The sequence below is a fragment of the Acromyrmex echinatior genome, chromosome 2 (assembly GCF_024713525.1).
Source record: "Acromyrmex echinatior isolate Ae372 chromosome 2, ASM2471352v2, whole genome shotgun sequence".
NCBI classification, from domain to species: Eukaryota; Metazoa; Arthropoda; class Insecta; order Hymenoptera; family Formicidae; genus Acromyrmex; species Acromyrmex echinatior.
This window is the reverse complement of record NC_141853.1, coordinates 9,296,930-9,324,883: the sequence shown is the minus strand read 5'-3', so window position 1 is coordinate 9,324,883 and position 27,954 is coordinate 9,296,930. Positions and strand designations below refer to the sequence as shown.

The 27,954-nt window shown below is 34.0% G+C and overlaps 1 protein-coding gene and 1 long non-coding RNA gene across 9 annotated transcripts in view; both read left to right on the top strand.

The window, feature by feature from the left end:
* Syt7 (Synaptotagmin 7) overlaps positions 1-27,954 on the top strand; it is a 172,399-nt gene that overhangs the window by 120,510 nt on the left and 23,935 nt on the right. For 2 of the 8 annotated variants that reach the window (XM_011059388.2, XM_011059389.2), the window contains exon 2: positions 26,191-26,342. The exons of the other annotated variants lie outside the window; for them this stretch is intronic. In XM_011059388.2, coding sequence (XP_011057690.1) covers positions 26,278-26,342 — 65 coding nt within the window. In that variant the 5' untranslated portion in view covers positions 26,191-26,277. The remainder of the gene's footprint in view (positions 1-26,190; positions 26,343-27,954) is intronic. 8 annotated transcript variants of the gene reach the window in all.
* On the top strand, positions 4-25,589 carry LOC147910472 (uncharacterized). The gene is made up of 2 exons (XR_015544146.1): positions 4-12,109; positions 12,732-25,589. It is a non-coding gene; the product is annotated as an uncharacterized LOC147910472 (long non-coding RNA).

Genomic DNA, 27,954 nt, shown 5'->3' with positions numbered 1-27,954 from the left:
CAAGGGGGGGGTCCCTTGCAGATCCACCCCGCTTTCTCCCGCGGGGGCTTTGATTTACCCTTCGACGCGTTTTTCTTAACGATTCATTGCCGAAGAGTTGATTTTTGGCGATCGACGCATGTTCGACTCGTAGGGCGATCGACCGATATATCGCTTGTTGAAGTACTCACATCGAAATTAAACACAATGATGAATGTTTTGAAATAAATCACTACGAGGGATGTTTGTTTAATATTCAAAACTTATCTGACAATCGCTAGGAATGTATTTTGTTTTTTGATTAATGAGAAAATATCGTTGAAACGTATGTATTTTTCATGAAGTAAGAGGGAGAACGCGACGTCTTTTCGCAAGTATTTTCGATGGAGGTACTTTTAATCGAAATATAATGTAGAGTAGAAAACGAGGGTTCGCCGCGTCGCGTCTCGTGCCCGAACTGGCGCAGACATCTTTATGGCCCGCGAGTTACGAGGTGGAAGGAGAAGTGTATATGCAAATTTCGGGTGGTAGGTACAATCGGCGATACGCCGTAAAAAAGGTAGAGAGAAAGGTAGTTGTTATAAATGATATTATTTTTTTCTCAGGCGATGTTGCAGATATTTACCGCTGTGGTCACGCACGAGGGTGTGCTTGAAGAGGTTGCTTTTTTACCCCTTTCTCATGTCTCTCTTTCTCTCTCTCTCTCTCTTCTTCTCTATCTATCTATCCATTTACCTATCTAGCTATCTAGCTCTCTCTCGCGTGGTCAGATAGACTGCCGATAGTAACAGGTGGGTCAGGGGTGTTTCGCCGGTGAGAGAGTCGCACTACGCCGACGCTGGGCACGCAAACCCGTCGTCGTCGTAGTCGTCATACGAAGGATTTTCCCACCGCCAGCTACCTACTACAGTCTAGTTGTCTTTCTGCCGTATGCCACGTAAATGGCGGCCGACATAAAACTCGCCTTTGTCGAGCCACGCTCAGGTCTCTCGGGCACCCCCTTTAGATTTCCAATGACCGCGCGCGTTTCCGCGAGCATTAACTCGTTCTCATCCGATTAACGACTGGCCTGTGTCGCAGGTGGTACTAACGAGGGCGGTTCTGATAAGCGAGCGGTGGGAAATCGGATAACAAAATGGCATTATACATTCAAATTAATTGTTGCGTTAACCTTAGAATGGGGCGGCGACAATGGCGGGAACGAATGACTCTTGTGGGAAAGGCTGACGTTTTATGATAAATTGAATGATAAATTGAAGTTGACAATGTTAATTCCGACTATTCCTTCACCGATGAATATTAACTTGTAGACTTTTTACATTTGTTGAATGATCGTTGTTAGATGTTTCGCAATCGGAATTCTGTAATATCATTTTGTTTACAAATTTTTTACTACATACTGCATCATACATATTTTTACATATTTTATGTATTTAAGGATGAATAAATTAATACATTTCCTCATTCTTGCGAAAGATGTGGAATATCCACAATTATGATTTATATGTATGCTTTGTTAAAAGTTGGTTTTGTAGCAACAATTTTTATACTGCAACATTTTGAGAGAAATGATAAATTATGCCTTAGATTTTTCTTAAAACGAGTGAATATAACGTAAAAGTTTTTAAAATTCAAGTACATGTTATAACACGGAACTTTTTATTAATCGAAATACATTGGATACCGCAAGAATGCAATTAACTCAGCTAGTCCGTTCCGATTTATAATTAATTTCCTTATTAATATTTTATTTGAAAACTTTTTCTGATATTTAATAACCTCGTTTATTAATATAAGATTTTTTTCTATGAAAATTTTTTGTATATTATTTTTTAGAGCTTTAGTCATATTCATCTAAACGTTATGATCGTAGTAAATTTGAACCAGCAGGGCTAAAAACGTTATGAAGATGTATAATAATATTTACATTATAGATATTAAAAAGAGTATAAGTATGTTAAACTGTGTAAAAATATATTGCAATAATTTTTATTGCGATATATCAAAATATTTTAATTTTACGAATATTATTACATTTTAAATAATAGTACATGTAAAGTCAATTGGCGTAATTGGCGTAAATTTAACAAGTATATATTAATGACAAGTCGGTCACATATAATGAACTTTGCAAAACAGTTCTGCGCATTATTCATCAGTATTACTTCGTATCACATTTTTGGTAACGGAATGATTAAAGTTTTACGTAATTAGCGAGTTACAGCTAACTTTCGTAGCTTCGCGAAAAGAAATAACATCTCTTTTACGTCTTGTTCACGTAGTCGCGTGCATAATTAATCATCGATTGTGGCATTCATTGCAGATCGGTCACTGAATTGGTATGAACTTTGTTACTCGAAAGTAGTAATCATGGAGGGCAACGCCAGAGTTCGACGCCTACACAGAAACCCGAGATAATTAACCTGGTTGAATATATCGAGAGAAAGTTGCAACGAATAAAATGTACAGGCTATCCTTAATTTAATCCGAGGTTTAGAAACATCATTAAAAGTTGCATAAATGTTGTTGATATACGTCATGTACGCGATCACTTGGAAAGAAGAGATAGAAGCTTACACTTCCGATGGGGTCTTTCATTAAACGAAGTTTATTATGAAACGCTTTCTGAGTATCACTGTTTTATATACACTCAGCCAATATATAACTTTTAAAAAATTTCTTTTTAAAGTCTTTTCTTGAATAGCTCATTAGGAAAGTCTGTGTCGAACGGTTTATTTCTCGTAATGTTACTCGTGAAAGAGTTCGAAATTTATCGTTTCTATAGTCAAATGAAGAAAGCAAAAAGATTCTTATACATTAATTTATGTATGAGAACCGTTTACATCGAAAAGGATTAAGTCAGGTATCGCTGCTGAGAGAAAACTGGCAATACTTACTAGATGTTGTATAACGGAGTGTACTCCGCGCTTTATCCTACGAAAGCAGTAAGTCTTGCTTTGCTTTGCTGAAGTACTGAAAGGCCGAAGTACTTCGGAGTGCCTCGTTTGAAATTCCATTTTCTTATTCGAATGAAACTGCGAAGCACAACGCGCGCGTGCAAGTCGCGCTTCGTTCGTTATTTCGTTTTAAAGAAACTTTTAAAGCATTAAACTTTCCTACTAGCGCCTAATGATATTGGTAACGGCAATAACGTTGCACGATATTGGGCGAGAATAAAACACTTTCTCGGTAACGACATTGAATTTTTTAGCAACTAATAATTACGTCGAAAAAACATCCGCCTCATGTGTCGCAAAATGCATAGTTCTCCCTTCATGCTTTTCTTGCTGAATTTTCATTATAAAGACAATAGCATTGCTTCGCGCTGCCCGCATAATATGGGATGTCTCTTTTAAAAACTTTTATCACGAATAATATCGCAGAATTTATTAAAGGCGAACACATATTGTTGTAATTTAAAATTGGAAAAATAGAAGATAATTATTAATGAGATTAGTCATCTGATATGTACGTTTGGAAGAATCTTGTCTATAGCGACTTAGGTTCGCGCGGGCAATTTTTTTTCCCTTCCCTACGAAAAATTTATGGCTGTTGCTTCAAGCATCGTGTCTACGAGAGATGAGAGTGTACGAGATAAAATAGGATAATAATTATTGTCGTAAATTTGCTGACCGAGTAAAACGGATCTTGTAATACTATAGTAGAAATTCCAAGCGCGTTTGCTTGAAAAATTTAGTACTCGAAACGATCAAGGTTCTCCTTAATCAAAAGTATATAACGTGGTTTTATCTCCAAATCGGATAAAAACGCATTAAATGCTTATTGCTGCTTAGACTCTTCGCCAAGGGCACTCGACAGGAAAGTGCACAGTCAAATCCGCGATGTGGATTTGCATAAGTGTTTAAAATTCACTAGAAATGCACTAGAGAATAAGATGCTAGTTCTTTAGTTTATCCTTCTTTCTCTCTCTCCAATCTTTTTTTATTTTTATCTAGAAATTGTTTACGAATAGAAATATTCTAATGTTAAAATATATGAAAATTAATCTTAATTAATAATTAAGATGAAAGTAAGTTTTTTATTCTGAGTCTTTTCGCTTAAAGTAGAAACTTTGCAGAAAATTATTTTTGTTTGTTAAAGCTATGAAAATTTGTCAAGCTGTGAAAATAATAAGTTGTTAAACTGTCGTCTCAATTCTGGTGACTTTGATGTATGGCTGTCTTCTACAAACATGTGATCAACCAAGCATAGCTATATGTCGATTTATTTTACACATAGTTGCACTTTCTCGTTTGTGAATCTTGTGATTTGTCAAATTGGAAATTCTTGCAGATAAAAAGCTATTGAGAGATACGAAATTATACTTTTATGACTTAACCTTTTTATGAATTTTGTTACTATAATAATTTCACTTTTGCGACATCTTTTGAGATTTGGGATAATAATCGATTGCTAAAATTAAGATGTAAATAGTTAATACTTTATGCAATGAATAATATAAACCACATTATAGAAGAAACCGTTTTTATCAATATATAATGAGCAAAAGAAATATATATACAGGATATTTCTTGAGTAATGTTTTAGAAGTGGATTTTTAATGTTGCTATTTTATGAAGAAAAATTTATTCATCTTTCAGAGACATAGAATGTTAAAAATTCTAAATAATTATCGTTTTTTCTTAATATTTTAATAAGAAACATTTAAAAAATTAATATATCATGTTCAACTTTTTTCAAAGTATTAACATTATAATTTAGTACAAGCATATCTAAATAATTAATTAAATAATTAAATTACATCTTTAAATGAAATTAATCGTCTTATTAGTTGTACTTTAATTTCTTGCAAAAGCAATTATAACTGTAATACAAATTATATACACTATCTTATAACTGTGCCTTCGAAGAATTCTAGTTAAATTCTTTTCATAGCTATAACTGTCCATATTAAAATCTTCTATTTTAATAAACTATACAATATATAATCAAATTTTGAATTTTTTATAAATTCATAAATATATATTCTCTTTGTATATGCTAATAAAATTGACGAGTTTTTCTTGCAGAATAATGTTTAATTTACTTTGTTCTGTTCAGTATTATCATGATAATAGTAGTTATATTCAGTTCAATAACTTTTCGATAGTCGCTCAGTCGTATCTTATTCGAAGTATTGTCACGTTTTATCCGCATATATTGGTATATGCACCAAACGGATGTACGATAAGATTCTCGAAGGTGAAACGAACATCTCGCATCCGTTTTTCTTTCGCTGGGTGTATATAAAAATGCGCAATCGCGAGTTACCCCAGCTGGAAAATCATTACTGCGATTTCAGCAGGTACAAAGAATAGTAAATGAATCACGACGCGTATCGTCGGTGTACAAACGAACGTGGTACATTACGAATCGCGAGCACACACACACATATATCCGCCATTATATTTACGCACGTTGACATTTTGAATCTCGGAGCTTATAACTCGGTTTTGTTATTCTTTCATTGTTTTTCATCTGGGACTTTATTGGAGCCGTGTAGTGGGCGAGCTTGAAAATCATTGTAGTATATGAAAGTAACCGATGCCGGTTGAACTTCTCGCGGTCGCACGGTCGATTTAAATTCAAGCTCCATTACATATAAATAAAATATCGTAAATTTTAACGGATGTTTGTGTAAGCGAAACAACAGGCATATTTATTTTTCACGCTCAGTAAGAAGAGTAAATAATATTTTCTGATGTTTGTTGAGGGTAACAAACGAAAATTTAATAAACATCCGTGTGAGAGCGACTGAGAGTTGTGTATATTGAAATAATTGCGGAGTATGCAGTTCTCTATGATTGTCCGTGTAAGTTTCGCGGGTGAGTTTTCATTTGAATTAAGGTCAAATTGATACAATTAGTGTAAAGTATGATATAATAGAGCTGTAATTCAAGCGAAATCTCAGAGATTATCAATGACAATCACATATTGATTGATGAAATAAAGTCATAGAGTCGAATCGTTTACCAAATGTCGACTTGACATTTTGACGCAAAAATCGAGTTGCAAAAAAATGCATTTAGATTACGCAATACTTCGCGATCGCGAAATAATTTCGATGCCGCGTGCAGAAGAGATGCGAATACTATATAGCTGGTTCTATATCAAGTTGATTTTATATTAAACCCATTCTATATTGCATCATGGTGTATTTGTTTAAGCATAGTAAAGGGCATCTTATGTAAATCAATATGGCGACATTATGTTAGATGCTCATTGGTCCAGCAGTATATAGTTATATTATGCTTATGCTCTGTTATGCATTTTATGTGTGAAGCCCTTTAGTGTTGTAAGTTGGAAGGAAGAATTGATCGATCACAGTCGAATAATCTTCTCATGTTTGACTGTGATTGGTTAATTCTTACAATTACAATAGATTACAATCACTTACAACGTTATAATTACGCATGTTGGACTTTATTGTATGGACTTTAGTCACAAAATAATTCGCAAGTTTGTTGCGATTTAAAAATTGACACTTCAGATTGCCTGTTGCAACAAGCTTGCGATCGACTTGCGACTAATATAGAACTAGCTTTAGATGGGCCTTAACGATCGAAAATACGTCACGCTGAGTCTAACCTTGCGACTTGCTTTCTGCATCTTATCTAGATGGATCTTTAACGAAACGTAACGTCGACTGTGCGGAATAACTGGGCGCGTCGTCGACAAGTGTCATAAATGCACAGCTGAGAAAATCATTTGCTGTGATTCTGCTTTCTCGGCGGAAGTGTTCGCGCAGCGATGACAAAGGAACCGTCCGGCGAGCTAGAAAAGTTCCTTTGCTCCGCTAAATGCATTTTAACAGAAACACGAGGCCGCTCGGCCGACGAGCGTGGACGACACTTGTCCTTTATATAATATCGCTTTGTGCTTTATGCACGGCTGGGTCTTTCGATAAAGCTCGACTACTGTTCGTCCGGGAAGTCCCAGATTCATGGTTGCCCCAGCGTCAGCGGGTGACTTTCAATACGACCGTTAATTTCACGTCCTTGTGATTCGTTTCAAGGCGCGACCGAGTCTTTCCCGCGACACTCGTCATCTACTGTGTCGCATAAAAAGGCACGGTCGATACGTGTAAGCAGCTTCCGGCTGCATCATCATCGTCGTATTCACTGAACAAGGGGATAAATATTCATTTGAATACTACTTATATTTACGATCAATGTCGAACATTCGGAAAGTGCGATTGTATATCAAATTTATATACTATATGCGCACATAATAAATTGTAATAGATAATAATAGATAGTGATATATATAAAGTAATAGTATAGAAAGGAAATTAAGAGCAAAAAAATAAGCATGTAAATAATGTTAATTGTGATTTATTCATTTACAAAAGAGAAATAATAATGTGATATGTTTCGACTAAACTAGTCTTCATCAGTCAAAATAAAAAGTTAAAACATTGTTTAAGGCTTACTCCAAAATCTTGCTTTAAGAGGTAAAGCCGTAAGAAATTGTTATAGTCGATTATTTTTTTTATATTTTACTGTGATTGATCAATTTTTTACGGCTTTACAGCTTCTCTTAATGCATGATTCTGAATCAAACTTAAGAAACGTAATTTTCCAATTCCAAACGTATTTTTCCAATTATTAGGTACTACGAATGATTTAGAAAAAGATTACTCTATAAAAAATTACTAAAAAAAAACATTAAAAGTAAACTAACTTAACTTTACAATCTGTCCGTCAAATAGCATTTGTATCATTCTTTTGAAGATCATATTGTTTTTTTGATCGATATTTGATTAATAAATAATTATTTTTTTAAATAGGTTTCCATTTTTTCACATCTTTTTGGAAAACTTTTTGAAACAAGAGAACAATACATACATTATTATCTCCATGAATAGACACATGTAAAATGTTATTTATATATTTTTTACTTTGTGTAAAAGAAAGAATGTGTATACAATTTTGCGTGTACGACCATTTGTTAAAAACTTTTATTGCGTAATGAAATGATTTGAGAGAATGCAATCACGAAAGCTTTAATCGGCAATTGTAGACTTTATTTAAGTTCACGCGGTTCAACTAAATTAAATATTTCCATACTCTTTTGTACGTTAAATCGTATATTATAAATGAAAAAAGGAATGCTGCAACACGTAACAAACATAAACGCGGCGAGAGGATAATGGCGCATTTTCCTCTCGGCGGGTCTTGGATAAAACAAGACTATTCGCGTGGGTGCTCTGTGACGTAGCGCATTGTAATAGTTACTGTTACCTGGTTCTTCATCGATGCATTTCCGTACTTTTCATTGATCCCTCCCTGCTTGCCCCTCCTCCTCGTTCGGGGACTCGCTGTTGCATTTTATATAATCTTCTCGTGCGCTCCGCTCAAGCCTGATTACGCGATGAGATTACGTATCGTCTACCTTTATGAGAGCGTTCAAGCTATAATGTCATCGAAGCACTGTACTTTATATATGATCCGACTTAATGCGGATATCTCCACCCGCACGTTTCATTTCCTCATTTTTTGTTGATCCCCGCGCACATTTCAAGCTATTAATTCTGCGGGTTTACTCTACCCTCGCAATCGTTAGCTCTCTTTACTTATTGTCCATCTCGGGATCTGCTGCCGCCGTTTTCCAGGACGAACGTTTTCACGCATTTTTCCAAGCCGCTCGTGAATACGCGATTATATATTTTCACGCGTATACAAGCTTTCGTTCAAGCATCATTAAAGATAGGCGAGCGAGAAGAGCCAAGCGGAAATGCGTCCCGTCGACATGCAAAGTAAAGGTTACCCTCATTGATCTCTTCTGGTCTCGCGGATTACGGTTTTCAGGTGTATATGTGTGCTGAAAATTACGTCACTCTCTGCGGTTATTTTAATAATAATTATGACATCGAAAGGGGGAAATAAAAACTGTGAGCGGTTGATAGATTATCGATTAAAACCAGGAGATTACTTCCTGTGCAAGCTCGCTTACTATATTTAATAGCTTTCTGATATATCCATCCGAATACACGTACAAATATATACACGTACACGTAACTTGTAAATACCATAAACTTGTAAGTAGCACGGCTAGCCATACATCGCTATTAATGAAATGATTTAAGAGTGATACTTATAAATATTATAAAATATCAAAGGTAGGAAGAGCGAAGAGGAAGGGAGAATTGCATAATGATTTACTTTCGATTTATTCGTAGAAAGCAACTTGCGATTTTAACATGATAAAAGTGACCACCATATAAAATTTATTCAGCCGTAACTTGATTCGGATTATCATTAATAGCACTTTGCACCATTTCGGGTGCCTCTATTAGTACGTGGATTATCTACAATCACCGAGCATATATTAGTCCTGAAATAAATTATAAATTTGCGTTCAGCGAATTTTCGATGTCTCCGAATTCGTCGTCACGTGCCTCGTTCTCCGATACTGCTAAATTCTCATATGTGAACGCATTAATATTACGAATTGCGCGACGTAATGAATATTTGCGTAATGTATAATAATAGAGAAATGATTTTGGGCAAGCTTAATGTTTAGTCTATGCATTATTGAAAATTAAATTATGATTAAATTACAAAATTAAATTACAACATTACAATCTATAAAGAGACGAAGAAGAAGAAGAAAAAGAAAAATAAGAGAGGAAATATCATATATTCACGAAAAGTGAATATAGAAAAATGTCGAAGATTGCATTTATTATTATAACCACGTATAGCGGGCGTTCAATTCACGTTCAGTTCGTTCCTTATCCATACTAATATTATATGACTCGAATATCGTTAATCGATACATATTACATTGGATGGATGGTTATAAATGAAATCTTTTAAAGCAATATAGAATTTTCGAAACATTCTTTGATAAAAAGAATGAAAGGTTGAAAATATTCTTATCAAGAGCAAACTAATTACTATTTTATTTTCAACGGAATTGAATAAATTTTTATTTAACTGAAAGGAATAAAATACAAAAATAAACATTTAATTACTAGTTTACTATTATATTTTACATTTCGTTGTTAGTATAATTTATTTGAAGAGTTATAAATTTATTTATCATTTATTATTTATAATTAAAATGATTTTTCTTAGATTTAGAATAAACAATGAATATATTTATATATTGATATTTATTTTCTATTTTTTTATTTGTTTAATTTATGACAGAATGTGCTGCTTAATTTTATATGATAATATTTTGTTGTATATATTTTTAGTATACATTTGTAATTTTTATATATATATATCTGTTATTGAAATATTAAAATGTTTATTAAAATATTAAATATATATTATATTACATACAAATATAAAATTAAATTTTTTTCTATAGAATTAAAAACAATCATTCATTCTTTTACATTTTCAAATTTATATAAAATCATTTATATAAAGTTGTTTTTCAGTAAAATAATTTAATTATATTCGATTGAAAAAACATAGGAAGAAGAGTGAGGAATATATTGATATTCACCATGTGTGTATCGTATATAAATATATGAGATATGAACGAGTGCAATAATTGTATAAGCCATTTTAATTCCAGCAAGGCTTTTAGTTTTTATCTGCGTATCTTCAGCTTTTTATTTTCTTTCCCATTATCGCATTTCAATTTACAAAAACAAGATTCGGGGAGAAAAGCTTTTTTCGTGAATTAGAATATCAATTGATTGATCTCGAAAAAAGATTTTAAGTTTTTATAATTTTTTTGAAATATTAATCATTATTTTTTTATGGACTTCTAAAACTTTTCATGAAAGTGATAATAAAGTGCGTATGAAGTTTTACTGAATGAAAATTTAGTAGAATTTTTAAACGTAAGATTATTATCGGAACAGATGTGGCAAATATACGATGATATATGATGTGTCTTAAATCTTACTAAAAGATTCGTGTTATGTTCGCTAGTCATCTCATCTAGTAATTTTTCACTTTCTTTCACATTTTATTCCTCTCTCTCTCTTTTTCTCTTCCTCTTCCCCTCCCTCCCTCCCTCCCTCCCTCCCTCCCTTCCTCCCTCCCTTTCTCGCCCTTTCTCATTCTCTATCTCTTGCCCTTTAGCTTTTTCTCTTGATCTCTATTTGAATATTCGATTCGCTTTATTTGAATATTCAAATTAACTGTCAGTCATCAGTTACATCGCGCTTTTTGTGTCTGTCACAACATTAAAACGCGTGAGCGAAGCTATTCTATGATTATCGAACTTCGTGATTCCATACATTTTGACAGGTCCTACAGTGGTATGTGTATGACCTATTGTTATTTATGTGATTTCCTATACATCGGTACTACGACCTAATACTCGGCCGTAGTGCAACAGTTTAATTTCCTGAATGCATCCATTGATAATTGAGCTCGCCAGATTCACCGCTACAATTTTCCACGCGAATGCAATTTTGGGCGTAACATTATGTTTATTGTGCACATCTATTTCTATATTACATTTTCAAGAACGAACATAATTGAATTCATAAACATTCATATTGTGCAAAAAATTTTATTGAATTGTACCGTTAGATGCACGATTAGTCGTATACTTTTTTTCTCGCCAATCAATATTGAAGGAAGCAAAATAATAAGCAAAATCGAAGCTATTAATATAGACGAGTGATATCCGACGTAGACTTTGAAGCGTATTAGTATGTCATATATCTTAAAATTCATTTAAGCGTCATTTTAATTCGTGCAATCTCATTGCTCAGTGTGGTGTGACTCGCAATAAATCTTATATCTGACGCGTATCCGTAGGAGGTTCATCGACCATGGTTTCGCGACGCTGTGTCCCCGTGAGAATTCCGCTGTAAATCTGGCTTAATAACGATGGCTGGCATAAATTAAATTATAATAACGTGGTCTGAGAAAATGGGCTTGGTGGGAGAAACGATGGGACATCCTGTTTTCTTTTCATTATTTTGCGCGCTCAAGCTTGCATCGATATCTTAAGAAGAAGAGAAGGAAAAAAAGGCGTTTGAAGTAAGACGACAGAAGATTGTGGAAAATCCGATTTTTCAAGATTACGTTCCACATAAAGTTACAAAGATATTTCATCTTTGAAAATTGGAAATTGCGATGAATGACGACGCTGTTCCTCGACGTTTTTGTTAAGGAAAAAATCGATTGAAAACCTGTGACAAAAATTTGTAAGTAAAAAGTGGTTCGCATCAGAGAGAAATTTGGGACATTATATACGTATATCTCATCGTGTGTTTTCGTTATAAAATGCGATAGAAACGACATTTGTCATCCGGATATCTGAGCTCTCATTAAATTGTAATAAAATCGAGATTTGTCACACCCAAGCGAACGAATCGTAGCTTTCATTAAACACCAGTATATTAAGACATACTAATTCTCCTCGCGATCAGTTTGGCCTCACCTGAAGTGTTTGCGCGTAAGTAAATGACGCCCGAGTGCACTCAAACTGATGGGAAAATGATTGGGAGCTTGTCGGTTGAAGAGAGTGTTATTGCTTGCTAACCGATCGTTCCTCCAATAATTTCGTTTTGCTCGTCTCTCCATAATTCCACGTGATAATATTCAGTATGTGTGTATTGCGTATCGTGTGCCTGATTATATTCCATACTAAAGTTATCTTTGGGATGGAGTTAAGCGATGAACTCGCGTGTGTGTGTTTTGTGTGTGTGTGTGTGTGTACATGTAATTCACTGTATATATGTCTCGTGTAATGTGATATCGGGTTTTAGTGGAACATTGAATGGCATTATATCACTTGTAATAATTAGAGACCATCTCGTTTCACAGATTTCCTTAATTAAATGCATTGCGTAGTGATTACTGAATGTATGTCCAAACGTCGGAAGATACGATGGATGCCCACTCGTCCAATTTCATCTATTTAGACGCAAATAGTGAACAGCTTATACGTCAAAATAAAAGAGCATTTCAAGAGATATTATTACATGGGAAGATTAAGATCAATTCGTCTTATTTGCTATTAATCTAAGAAATATGTAAATGAAGATCTTATGAACAAAGTATAAATTATTTATTCATTTTTAAACACTTTGTACAATTTTTATGATAACAAAATAATATTATTGTGAAATATTAATGAAAATTGTTTGTTCTCTCTTCTCTCTCTTCTTCTGTTCTTTAATTTCTCTCTCTCTCTCTCTCTCTCTCTCTCTCTCTCTCTCTCTATCTCTGTCTATCTCGCGGATATTACTCGCATATTTACGATGATCGATTTCCTATTGCATAACGGGATCGGATTATAAGTTACTGCCGAACGTACCGGATTTATCGTCCGTGTCGACGAAATGAGGATTCAATCGCGACAGTTTTAAGTAATCTAATCATGGGAAGAGAGTTATCACATAACGGCTGCGGTGTAGTTGCGAATCGACAGCGGGATGCATTATCTAATTCCCGCGCACTCATATAGTGCTAATTTCCTTTTGCCTCCAAAACTCCGATCGATATCGAGACGCGCCGCTGTCCAATGTCATCGGTCGTTGAAACAATGGTAAAAACGATAACCCACTTGGACCGAGAGCATCCACGTGGTCGGATAATTGCGAAAATTTGTTTGTAGAATAGACGTCTCTCCGTGCCGATTCTTCTTCGCTTGCTATTAAATCAGATTTATTTGTAAAGCCGCGCAGTTAAACACAATCAACTAATTCTGACATAAAACCTTACGTCATTTAGATAAAAAAAACCGGTCTGAGAGAAGTCTCTTATTTTGTTCGTTCATGCGAGTGGATGTTAGTTATCGAGGCATTTACTGGTGCTATAGGATTAGTGTCGGGATCAAGTGGGATTTAAGTGGAACCGATGTTCCGTTTCTCTGTTCTGGGCAGATCCGTATTTTCGTAGGAGTGTTCCAATGAGTTTAAGCTTCTGCTTTGCGCAAGTTCCCTCCGCATTAAGTAAAAATGCCTATCATAAGAGCCGGATTAACTCTTCCAACACTTTTTGCGAAAATATAACTTTATAATATATGATTATAAATATATTTTTGAAGAAATATGTCTTCTCTACAGAGTCGAGAGAAAGAAAGAGAAAGAGAGCGAGAAAAGTGCTTTTGTAATTTTATTTCTCTTGTGAAAAAATATAAAATTTTGTACAATGACATCATGAAACTGCATATATAAAAGATATTTTTGTAAAACGCAATTTGTAAATGCATTCAATATAGAGACGTATTTTTCTCTTTTAATAAAATAAAAATTTGTGAGTATTGAACTTTTTTTGTCGTTAATTTTTTTAGCGAAAAACTAAAAGCACAACTGCATAACGTTTATTCGCATACTACGCAATTATGAATAAATTGAAGTCGCCAAGAATAATAATCAAATGGTCACGTATGCATTAACTCTACAGTAGCATCAATAGCACACAGAATATCAGAAAGGTTGCTATTTATTCTTTCTCGTATTTTGAAGGCCATGTATATATGGAGTGTCTCTTTATGAAATAAAATTTTAATGGTATGTTCTATCATAGTTTTGAAGTCGAATTTTTAGGAAATTCATTAAGAGACCATTATTAGCAGCGGCTTCTCATCCTCGTTATAAATCGAATTAAATCAAATGTTTGAATTTTATGTGAAATTAAGAGAAAAATATGATTTTATCACATTATTAACGCTTTATAAATACATGAGAGCTCTTTGATTTTCAATATTTAATAATTCTGTGAGCATATCTAATGATAGCTATTAAATATAATTAACATCTACAAGAGACAGATTAAATTATCTCTTTTCCAGCTTTGAGCTGTTAAAATATATTTACAAATGCCGTTTATCAGCAATTCTTTACAAGCAATATTGATTTAATAAAACGTTTGAATTTATGAAAATGAAACGTAGCAAGCACGATAACATATTTCCTCGATTCTCGATTTTAGTTTCAAGTTTCGATCAATAATATTGTATAATATAATATTATAAATATCGATGAATTTTTCTTACTGCTTCATCATACTAAGCTATCGTTTTCCAAGACCAATAAAATTTTTGTAGACTCTAAAAAGTAAGTTTAGGACATCACGCTCAATGGATTGAAGGCTCACACTCTAAATTTCTTGAAGTGAAATCTTACTTCGAGAGAGTGAAAATGCAGCCACTTTTGAAAAGGAGTGATAAATAATTCTCAAAAAATGATATATTTTCACTCTTTTTCAAAAGTGGCTGTATTTTCACTCTCTTGGAGTGAGAAATTTAGTGTAAAGTTGACAAGACCGTAAGCGTACTTAGATATATTACAATTATACTCACAATATCATTTCATCTCCGTCTTGACGTGTTGATGTCCGATATTTCGATAAATTTATAGAACAAACATCGGAAAAGGGAACACACAACATTGAGAAAATATATCATTATGACAAGAAGAATCGACTTTAGCGAATTTTCTGCAAAGTTCACCCACAGCTATTCGATCTAGACGAAGAAGCGATGTTTGTGAAAGCTCGAGAATGCGATAGCCGCGATAACCGGTTGGATGTTTCTTTTGTTCTAAAAGTTACACTCGGTACTTCTATATCAATACGAATACCTCTGCAATACGCTACGACATTTTACATGATAGGTATTGTGTCGGTTCGTTATTGAACATAAAACCTCCACGCTTTGATAAATAAAGAATGCTTTAAAAATATTGCTCTGCGCGTTTTAGCTATAAAAATTTTTTAAACAATTTTGTCTATATCACAATAGAAATTTCATGAAATGATATTATATCGATATAACTTTTACCTCAATTCGTAATAGAGATGAGGAGACGATATATAAGATAGAAACTAAAAAGAGAAAGAGAAGATAAGAAAAATTATTGCTAAAATAAAATTTATTGATTTTTATTAAGAGCGTTTTCACATCCATTGAAAAAACTTTATCGTAATTTAATTTAACTACAGCTAACAGTGATAGGAAGTTTAAAAATTAACTAGACACCATTAATAATTCTCTAATGAAATTCCAATTTTACGTTCACTTTGTAACGTATATAAGTTACGATCTGCTTCATATAAACCAGAAATTCAGACTGATGATGTGACAACAAAATTGTTATCGCGTTGATAAAACCTCGATAGACAGCAGTTTAATTGAAAAATGTATTTTCATTAATGTTCGCGAATATTCATTACTCTCATCGGCTCCGATGAATTCAGCGCGGTGTAATTTGCGTTTTTGTGTTTTTTTTTTGTTTCGAGTTTCACTCAAAGAACACTGCAATCACGCTTTGTTCCGAAGAAGAAAATATTGGTAGTGTAGAGTCTCTTTCTTTCAAATGACTGACAATGAGTTATTTCGTGGAAATTAGGAAGCGTAACAAATTGCACAGGAATCTCGGAAGAGAAGTTTCATGTACATGGATGTATAATCGCAATTTTGTTTGTGAAGTTCTTACAGGATATTGAATGCACGCAAAGCTGCGCATATACATGAAATTATCTATTTCATGTAAATATTTTAAGGACAATTTATTCTACATAGAAAATGTAATATAAAGGTACTTCCCGTTTTCATTTATAACGGAATCTGGTAACAGATGTAAGTTACTTATCCAAATATTTTATTCATATTTTATTTGTAAGTATTCTTATTTCAATTTCCACGGATTTAAAAATTCTATCTCGTATAAATATGTAAATTATAATCGTGATAAAAATGTATAAAAAAAGACGATTATTTAAATTAATAAATTTTGTTGAAAAATTTAGCTGAATACAATTCTGAAAATAATTTATTAGACTATCAAAATGATTATGTAGCTCAAGCTGGTTACTAGAGTGCTAAAATTTTTTACTTGTTTGATTTTTCTTTATAATTATTTTGATTTAACAATATTATTTCCAAATCTGTATTTAATTAAATTTTTAGATACTTTAAAATTGTTTTTTTTTTGTATAGAAGATAAAAAGTTATCAAAGAAAAAAAATGTGATATTACACACAAATATATTTCACAATACTGAAATTGTAATTATTCATTTTTAGTGTCAAACTCTTTATCTACTCTATAATCTATGCTCCACAACTTTATTGTCTGTTTGATCTATATTCTGTGCGTACGTAGAAAAGTATAAAGTGGCACAAAACACGTTCATCTATACAAGAAGCAGAGTCACGTTGCGAGAGTCTGAATTTTATATCGGCGCGATCATGATCGGGCACAGCTGCTTGGAGAACTAGGTTGATGCTTGACAAGTGGGACGTAGCTCTTTAATAAGGACGTCATGCGGGGAGGAAGAAAAAAACTTATATTAACTTCCTCGTTGTGTGGTTGGCGTCTATTTTCTACCGGTCGCTAGAATCGATTATGCATTCAATATCGCAACGTGTCATACCGTCGCATAATATGCAAGTAAATTTGTTGGGAAACTTGCTTATAAAAAGAGAGGAAATTATTGCAAATTTACATACAATACACTGTGTAAAATGTTCAACGTATCTTTAAATATACGTGTGTGATATATCGCATATGTATTTTTCTACGCGTATGTATATTGTACATTTTATCATCTGTATTTGCTTTAACATCGATTTAATGGAAAATCTAATTCCAATATTTAAATTGTTTTTGTTACGCCTTGGTTTCTTTTTTTACGTATGTGCTTTTATGTTGAAAAATTTGTCAAAATTTATCATTTTCTTTGATAAAAATAAATATTAATTATGAATACGTGAAAATTTTAATTAAATAATAATTCTATGAATAACGAAAATTACACTGTTCTGTGTAATTTTATATAATTCCTGCCACTATCATATATTTGCTCTCTTTTCGGTACGTTTTACAGTAATTAAAACCCTTAAAATTTTGAACGACCTTAATGAAATTTCCGAGAAAATTTTGCAGAAGAAATAAAATAATATATTTTTATTTCTTTTTTTTTTTTTTGGATAGAAATTGTAGTATAGTTTTTGCATTTTAAAAAGAATAAATTTGCGTATCTATAAGTTTTGTGAGAAAGTTGGATTGATGTTGTCATCACTTTAGCTTCAAATTTTCACGAGGGAAAATAGAAGGTGGAATAGAAGTGAAATATTCTCTTTGTGTAAACCATCAGAGGCGCTGTAAACAATACTGCAAAACGACCCTTGTTATTCAGACCAAGTGTAAACTTGAAAATTTCGTTGTATGGGATGTATCTTCCCTAGAGATCTTAAAAAAGTACGAAAAAGAATCACGAGATACGCCTTCGCGTAAAAGTTAGTTTTTAAGCAAGTACAATATAACTTGTATATGAAGTACTTAAAGCGTCTTTTTTTAATAAAAGGTGGTATTAAGGTGACACTCTCGGATTTTAACCTTTTCTTAACAAAATGAAATCAAGGCAACAATGGCAACTTAAATATTAGAAACTTAGAATTAGGTTTTGTGAAAAATTAAGATTGAGACAGGCAGATAATAAAATACGACAAACATACATATAATAACATGACTATCTCCTTTTTATCTAAAAATCTTATATTGATCTAAATAAAATCCTTTATCTTTTATTAATGGAATTTTTATATCAGTTTTTATATGCAGTTGTAAACGCGCAAATACATAATGATGAAAATTCGAACATTATTCGAGAGAGCGTCTACTTTTCACTAATGAAACAACGTCCCGATATTCGATAGATGATATCGTCTTACTGCTATTAAATAGATTTTCTCTCCGTGACCCTATACAAAATATCTAAATATAGCGCGTTCAACGATTCTGGAACGAAGAAAGTGCGCGATATACCCGATCTCCTTTCTTAATGTAACGTATAGCTTTTTCCCTTTTTCTCTTCACCCCTAGTGCTTATTGATTTTCAAAAGACTCGTTATCTTTCCATCGTAAAAAATCCGCGGATTAACGACGAAACTAGAACGGACGAGTAATTGAATAGGGGAATCGACGCTGGGACGCTTTACGTGTGTGCACAGGAGAGGGAACCTGTTGCTTGCCTGTCTTCCAGCCGCCTGGCACGCAGGGCGACTTTTTACTATTATCGCGGTTAGGGAAGGAAAGAGAGACAGAGAGTAACGCGCTCATTAAATTTTCAGGTCGTCGTAACGACCGCAACGACGACGTCTTAATTGCCGAAGGAGCGCAAAAGCCTAAAGTCATAATAACCATCGCGCGCGAACTTGGCGACTTTCAGTTTTCTCATCATCTTGAACTTGGTCGTTCTGAGGTGACTTTCCGTCGCCGTTACGACATCGTATCCTTCTCCCTTTCTATCTTTCATTTCTTTTATTGGACAATTTGGGGCGGAATTCGGGTCGAAAATGGGGAGTCTGCTTGTTATTCGGTATTGTTGATGTTCTACTAGGAAAAACGAAGCGAATACTCTTAATACTAGAATCGCGGATAATCGTATTTTGGCTCCATTTTGGATCATTTCAACTTTTTTTTTTATTAGATACAGTATAGAATATTGAAAATGTATATACATGAATATAAATAATTCTAATGATACAAATAATATCAAAATAATTCTTTACTAAACGAAAACAAGAATAGGAAATTATCAAATTGATATCTTCGGCGGTTTTAGTAGTTATTAGGAGAAGATAGAAGCCGTTTGAAGAAGCCGCTTTGAAGTAAAAGCACGGAGCGAATAGATGTTATTCATCTTGCATGAGGAACTTCTTGCTCTCACGAAGAAGCCGTTTAATATCTCAAAGTATTTGGCTATGAACGCGTGATCACGAGCATCTATAACAAAAAGATACGTACGTGCACAAAATTATTTATGAAGTTCTTCTTATACATTTCGACGCGATACTTTATCACTTTTTTTCTTATTTATAGCAACCTACGCTTCGCTTTCGAGTACCGTTTATACGTATTTTTCAGGACACGTTTGCTTTATTTTTAATTGTTCCGTCTGTCCTGTCAAATTCCCAGTGGAAACGAAATTTTTGCCAACGCCGATGGGTGGTTCTCTTGTGGTTCAAGTGGCTACACTGTACAAGTCTATAATCAATCAGAGGAACGAAAATATTTGTTCTTGGATAAAAGTACAGGAGTAATACCGTATTCCCTCTCGTGAAAACAAAAGGATGTCAGTCCGTTAGCGGAAAGATGCGTTTCGGAAGATTTGTTGCGACGCTTTTCAAGTGAGATGGTGAGATGAGAAATACGATTCTTTTTTTCAAAAGAAATTGTGCACCGAAGCTCGTTCGAAAAAATTCGAATATTTCCGGTCTGATCAATAGCAAATCAAGAAACGTGCAGAAACCATTGAATTCTCTCACCAGTCTCATCTCCATGTATGCAAATGTGTACTACGATGTGCTTCTGAATTGTTACTGGATTTCCAGAAGGAGGAGTGAGAATCGATAGGTATTGGACGGTATTACATCGAAGGCGTCAATAATCATTTTCATGGTGTGAACCACATCAATCGGTGAACTTTCGGACGCGATGCTTGAAGGGATTATCTTTGCGGTGCGTTTCCTAGACTAAGCGACCAAACCGCGCGAAAGCGCTAGTGACTATCCAGTCAAAACCTATCAAGTCACGTTGTAAAGCTGCGTCATCAGAATGCGGAAACACAACTGCGACACTAATAATGGTACTAATAATGGTCGATGGTTTTGCTCGGGCAAATCACCTGCCAGAAAACAAAGCGAATGAATGGCACAAAGGTGGCAACATGTACAAGCTCTAGTCTAGAGAGTAGCCCAGTAAGCTTTACTGGCAAAGCGAATTTCGAATACAGACAAATGTACACGCGAGCTCACTTAAGCCGTAATCACACTACGCTGCCAATTACGATTACCAGTCACGATTGCCGGTTGGCGGTTCCATTGTCAATCATAATGCAGCTAATACTAACTGCAACGTGAACGGTTAAAATAAAACTTGCGACTGGCAACTGTAATCAGCAATCTGCAGTGTGATTACGGCTTTACGTGGTCAACCGCCTGTCGGCACTCCCACCTGTCGCTACACATATACTCAGAGCATGCAAGGAATTATCTCTCGATAATCGGACAATGAGTTCATCTCTGCGTTTATGCAGGTACATGTTCGTCGAATTCGCGGTGAACCGCAGGACACATGATTTTTCCTCACGTTTACCAGTGCGTAGAGGAAGCGATTGGCTTCGGCAATATATACGGTTCACCAGTACCAGACCCGGACGACGGGCTCCGCTCTCTCGTAGTGGTGGTGGCTAGGATCGATCCAACCTATCTTCCGACCAGCCACCATCCCTTTCCCCTTCGCCCACCGGTCGCGTTTCTCTCGCTATCTCTCTCTTCCCTTCTCTCTTTTCCTCTCTCTCTCTCTCTCTCTCTCTCTCTCTCTCTCTCTCTCCTCTTTTGCTCTTTCTGTTCGTTGCTTCAACCCGAAGTGAATAGCCCGACATGTAGCACGTACCATCTCGGATCCGCTCGTTTGCCCGGCCCCTAGATTCCGCAGATTTTTTTTTCCAATCGATGACACCTCATATGATGAGCTCTTCTCGCTTATGCATCGGTCTAGTCGTGTGTGAGTTCTCGTTTTCGATACTTATTAGGTAGTACGTCGACATACCTATGCATGAGAGGAACGAAGTATATTCAGTGTCGGAGTTATGAATAAATCGATTGTATTGTATGTTGCGCCGTGTTAAGCTCTTCGAAGCTCTCACGTGAAGATGTGATTTATTTTCGTGTCACTTTTATGCTTCATTATCGTATATCATACAAATTCACAACGGACTCAGAAGATTCTTCTGATGAGTTTAATATTGACTTGTCAGTCACATCCGTGATTTCCGAAAATCAAGAGACTTGACGGTTTTTTTGAAGAAGCTTTCTCGCAACTCGCGACTTGGTTTCATCACTTTTTGTTAGAAACTAACTACGACCAGGCAGTTACGCAAAACATTGGGTTATCTCTAAATTTACTCGCTTTGCGCTGTGGTATGCTATGCCTCTAGATAGTTCCTATTGAGGTATTCGATACCTGCTGTTCAGCCCAAATGCGAGCGATATATCTAACATACGAAACATCGCGTGAATATACGAAATTCTTAGTCGATTCGCTTTAATATCTCGTTGTTTAGACAGTGGTAAGCTTATTAATTAAATATATTCCAAACAATTCTCCTGAGATATATTATCGGTACTTTATATGGAAAAAGCTAATAGATACATCCAACTGATTTTACATTACAAACAAATCATATAGTGCGGTAGTTTCCTATCGGCTGGCAGTAATGCTTAACTTACGTTTTCTATTCCCAAGCTATCTCATCTAACTTTGACGTACTTAACTCGATGAAACTATCCTGAATTCTTAATTCCATTAATAGATTAAGATGAGATATAAGATCATTGCACATCTAAAAGCCAAGAGATGAGATAACTTCATAGCTGAATATCGTCTTATAAACTTTATCTTCGGTTGATTGAATAATTAAGTCCGTTCCAAACAACAAAGTCTGATGCTCGTAATCTATAAGCTTTAGCATTATTTTAAGAGAAGTCATAATTATTACGTAACATAGAAACAGCGATGAAATAAGTACAAGTAAGAATGTAATATTTATATTTATAAGAATTATAAGAGTTATAAGTAAAAGACAAAAGAGTTTCTCTTTCAAGGTGAAAATTTGTCGCATTCCATTATGTCGTGTAATTTCTTATATCGTAGAAATTATATTTAGCGAACTATTTATTATTTCTCTTGCGTTCTCTGTCGTGAGTTGTTATGATAATTACATCGTTTAATAACGTAGCATTTTTCTTCGGTGCTGTATTAGCATTTCTGTTCCATTATGCGTTTTTAAAACGTTTCTAAGCACGGAATGGACGTTATTCACTTTTAGCGTTTGATATCTCGATAACGAGGTATTTCTGTCTACGGATGCACGATAAAAACGAATAATTATTTTAACGCCCCCGAGAGAAGCATGAAATTTGTGTCCGTCCTGAACAATAGATAATATTTGCAACTTTACAACTGATGTAGCCTCGAAAGCGCTTACACAATTTGAATGTCAATTTGTAACGCGTCTCAATGGTCCCCTTAATATTGATATTCGGTTGAATTCCGAAAATCTAAATAATAATTTGCTGTATAGTTTCTGTCGGAGTTCCATTTTAATTCGACCGACTAGCTATCTCTATATTAAAATCTTAGTTCTGAAAGTGCATTGGGCACGAACTCCGTAGAATTCTTACTCTTAATTTCAAACAGCCGGAAAACGATTGGAGGAAGACGGCTCTGCATAACTTAAAGGAATTTACATTGTGTTCGTACATTCCGAAAGGTAAAAGAAGTAAATTTAATAGGGAGAGAGAGAGAGAGAGGGGGAGGAGAGGGGTCTTATGCGATGTTTGAATTTATAATTCGTCTCGTCAAATTTTCTACCGATTGCTTATCCTGTACGTCAGATTTTCATCTGCGAAAACAAACGTTGCAAAGAAATAAAAAATTAGCAGAGAAAATTAATGAAAAAATTAATAAAGAAAGGTCGAAATAAACGAGTAAAACAGATGTCAAATTTATGAAATTTATGAACGTGTGTATATTTAATTTTTAAAGTTAGACAAACAAATAAGAAATTTAAACTGACACAGTGTATATTCTTTTGTACTTGTTTCGCAATTTACACTTTTCGACCTTTATTTATCCAGATTTCACGTAAGATCGAGAACAAATATTTGTGACGTTAGCAAAGACGATTTATTTGATAAATCCTACAAATTTTGATGTGATTACCTTGCTGTGTTTAATGTTTCAACTTCACAAGAAGTTCCTTTCTTTCTGTCGGATAAAATTCGTGCACGTTCGTGCTTTTTAGCCATTTTTCATTGTTGTGGTCGCTCGATGGACCACGAAAGCTGCAGCGGACGGTGGAAAAAGTTCACCTTACTTGATCATTATATCGAGCGAAGAAAGTTACCTACCTTCGTTAGTGTGCTCACCGCCGTGTACGCCTCGCTAAATTGCTTGTTGAAACTCATTAAAACAGTTTCACACACACATGACGCGCGTACATAATCGTTAAAAGCACGGCATCGTTATTGAATATTGACTCAAACGAGGTGGCGTGTCGGCGAAATACGATATTTTGCTAGTTTAATCGCGACTTAATCGTGTCACCGTCAATTACTAGACGTGGTAAGACGTATTCCGCAAATTTGCATTACCCTGTTTCGACAAGTGCGAATAGTTTCTTACTTCTTAGTACCTCCGTAAATACTGCCCTTTAATTAGACGAAGTCTTTTAATTACGCCGCTCTGGATAAAAGAGAAAAGTACCTGTGTTTTTAAATCCTTTCATTCTTTGGAAATAACATAGTATTTAATAGAATAAGAATGTCGTTTCTTTCACTTATTCTTTGGGCACAAAGGGAATGATTTATGCATCACGATCTGCGAGAAGTATAACTCGTATATACATACACAAACACATACTCATACGTAGCATACAGGCGATATCCTCGAAATTTTTTATCTGTGATATATCAGATCGTTTTAGATCTCTTCATGTTTTATGCAAAGGAAATTCATTTGTACGTGGAAAACGTGTATGTGGATGCGTTCTTTGTCGTGATCAGATGTTTAAAAATCTATCATTATCATATTAAAAAAGACTTTCAGCCACGTGTAGCATATAAGCTTTTATCCATATGACGTCGCCAGATGTCGGTGATAAATATGACGTTGCTCTTTTATCGATGTCGTGATGTGCAATATTTTCTGATCGCAATTGGTGTCACCGCATATTCACTTTATCCAGACATTCGTAAATCATTTTTATTCTCGTTCGCGTTAATTCGATTTCGTCAAAATCTTGCATTGTGATTACTAAAAGATGTTTTTAATTAATTTTCTTTTTTTTTTCTTAAATATTATTGATTTATTAATAGTAATCTCAGAGCGTGATTAATCAGAAAAGTTTGCACTTAAATCGTATATCTCAATTAAATTTCAATTTCACCATTTCACACCACAATTTCCATTTACATTTGATGTGGGGCTAACCATACGTTATAATAATTCACGAAAGATATTCAATTTAAATTATTCTGTTTGTTTAATTTAATGAGGGACGCATATCTAATGATTTAGCGTCATAGCTGCAACGTTTAATGAAGTAACTCTTTATCAATCAATAATTGTGGATGTAATGTTAATACATAATTGATGAAAATGTATCATGTTTGTCAATTCGTGTGTTAAATCCATGTAACTGATTGTACGACACGTATTATGTGAACTAATTGTACGGTTTCTATTTGATTCTGTGTAGTCTCTGTTACAAAATATAGTATAATGTAACAATACATACGATACAATACATCGTAAATTTTGTTAATTTTTAACACGAGCTACACAATTATGATCGTGTAGATTAAAATTTAATAATTAATCATATCAGTATGATATTTTCGATCAATCTAATAATCATTTGAATTTTTCCGATTAAAAAATCTATAATTGCAAATTATGGCAAGTTTTATAAATTTAACAAAAATTCAATATATTTTTTATTAATAAAAGTTCATTAACATACAAAGGTAAATAAGTTTTCGAAGGAAATTGTTACAATGTAACAGGTTTTTTTTTTTTATAAATATGCATAAGAACACAGTTTCTATATACGTGGTATTTTATATAATCTATAAGTGAATAATTAAAATTAGAATTTTAAGGAAAAACATCATTACTTCTTACAATTTCATATTTTATGTATACTCTATACTTAGATATAAAAAGGGAGAAAGAGAGATTATAAAATTTTCTTAAAGGAAAATTAATTGAAATACATAAAGTTAACCGAAGAAAATGACTTTTTTTATCTTTACCTTACATCCGTCGTTCTGAGACTTCGTCAGAGAGATGCTTTATTTAAACTGATTTATAAACTGAAAAATTAACAGTATTTTGACATTAGAAGAACTAAATTTCGCGTTAATCGGATTATATGGCAAACATGCTTGCTGCGAATTTTATACAATGAAAATTTGATAGAAAGCATATTTGACGTATAATCCACATTCATCCTGGAATTTGATATTCGCTCTTCGGGATCCAGAGGAGAGATTAAATATGTATATTTCTCTATTTAATTTACACCCGCCTGTACAGTAAATAATAAAGCAGTATCGGTCGATCGCCCGTTGTGTCGTATTTTGTTTTGTTTTTTTTTTTTCGAATTTTACGATTTTGCAATCGGATGATGTGTATCGGCAACGAGGATTAACGATGAGAGAGCGATACAAGAATCGCTTGAAATATGCATTAAATTTACCTCGCCAGGTTCGCGAACTGGAATTTCCATGAAAGTACTAACAACCTCTAGTGAGATTAGATTAGCTGATTGAGATTCGTTGGAACGTGAAAATTATGTGGGCTGCAGTGTCAAGATCGTTGGAGATACTCGTTGCCTTCTTCGAATACTACACTACCAGGTAAAGTACCGTTTACGATGTATGCAGTGTACGTATTTTCGTAACAAAGAGCATAAGCAGCATTTACGAGACTATAAGTGCATTTATAGATAAGCATTATATAGACAGCGCGATACAGAACAGTACAAATTTCTACAGTTCATTGCCTGCGATAATAGAAGAACCTATCAATATACTTGTAGATAGAGGAAAATCCTACAGAAAAGTCTTTAATGCGCATTCAAAGGAATTAAAAACTTTAAGAATAATGCAACATTGTAATTTAATTTGATTTTATATTGACTAACATTTTATGTGCAACATGACATATAATATTGACATTTGAAATTATTATTTATTCCCTTTTTTAAATATATAAAAGGTCTCTTTTATTCCCTTTTATTAAACTAGAATTCTCTTTCTTGCTTTCGTCAAATATATATCAAATATATATCAAATATATACTTATTTTACCTTAAATTCTAAAAGTGTATACTAGTTCAACCACAAAAGACTTGTATGTATTAAAATTTACATTCAACCTTATATAACATATCTGTAATAATTGGAATTTTGCGAAAAGCAGAAAAATTCCAATTATAAGACGACATTTGAAATCGCTGAAAGATTGATTACTATTTATATAAATGTATTAATTATGAAGAATTAAAAGTAAACAATTTATTACTTTATACAAATATTAATTATGATAATATGTGTATTAATTATTAATGTATTAATATTATTAAATTATTTTTTTATGTTATTTGTATTTTTCGTATATGATAATATATTAATATTTTGAACACAATATTTAATACGTAGGATATTTGCTATTTTTTTGAACGCGGTGCTACATTTTTTTCTTTAACGGATGTGGTCAGAGTAATATGCATTATGCACACAGCCGGGCAGTTTACCTTTCATAACGTGACCTTGCCTTGGAACGATTTCTCGGACATAAACACAGTGAAATAGTGTCGTGCAGAAAAGATGCATAAAAGCCCTTTCAGCGTCTTTCATACTTTCCGCGTCAACGTGACAGTTTTAGAGTTTCGGAAAAACGCAGCAATAGGGTTAAAGGCCGCAGGAGTGCTGTGTATCAGCGTGAGAAAGTACTCTACTACACATCGATGGTCCTCAAGGACGTCCCGTTGAGCGCGAACAATTTCGGAATATCCATCGGGATCTATCTCTCTCGGTAGCCACCCTCGATTTGAAAATATTCGAGGCGGGCAGTCGAATCGTCCTCGTGACACTCGGAGAAGCATCGCGAAATGGCAAGCCGTCGCTCCCGTTTTTCCAGTATTTTCAGTGCCTTTTTGCGACGACAGGAGCAATTTCTGCTCTTTTGCCAAGCGTCGTAACGTTTCTCGATTTAACACAAAACAAGAAAACTGGCAAATCCGTGCCATTTGCACACTCAGTTGACATAATATTTTTTATTTATTGGAATGATCGGCGCCGTAATATATCGTATATTTCATGAAAGTGTCGTTGGCAAGATAAAACTAGTGTGATTTTTAAATAAAATGACACTTGTGACTTTTGTGACTTATCTTCATTTTTATCATATAAAACAGGATTGAGAAAATATTTTTTTTTTTTAAAGAACAAAACATTGTATTTTTAA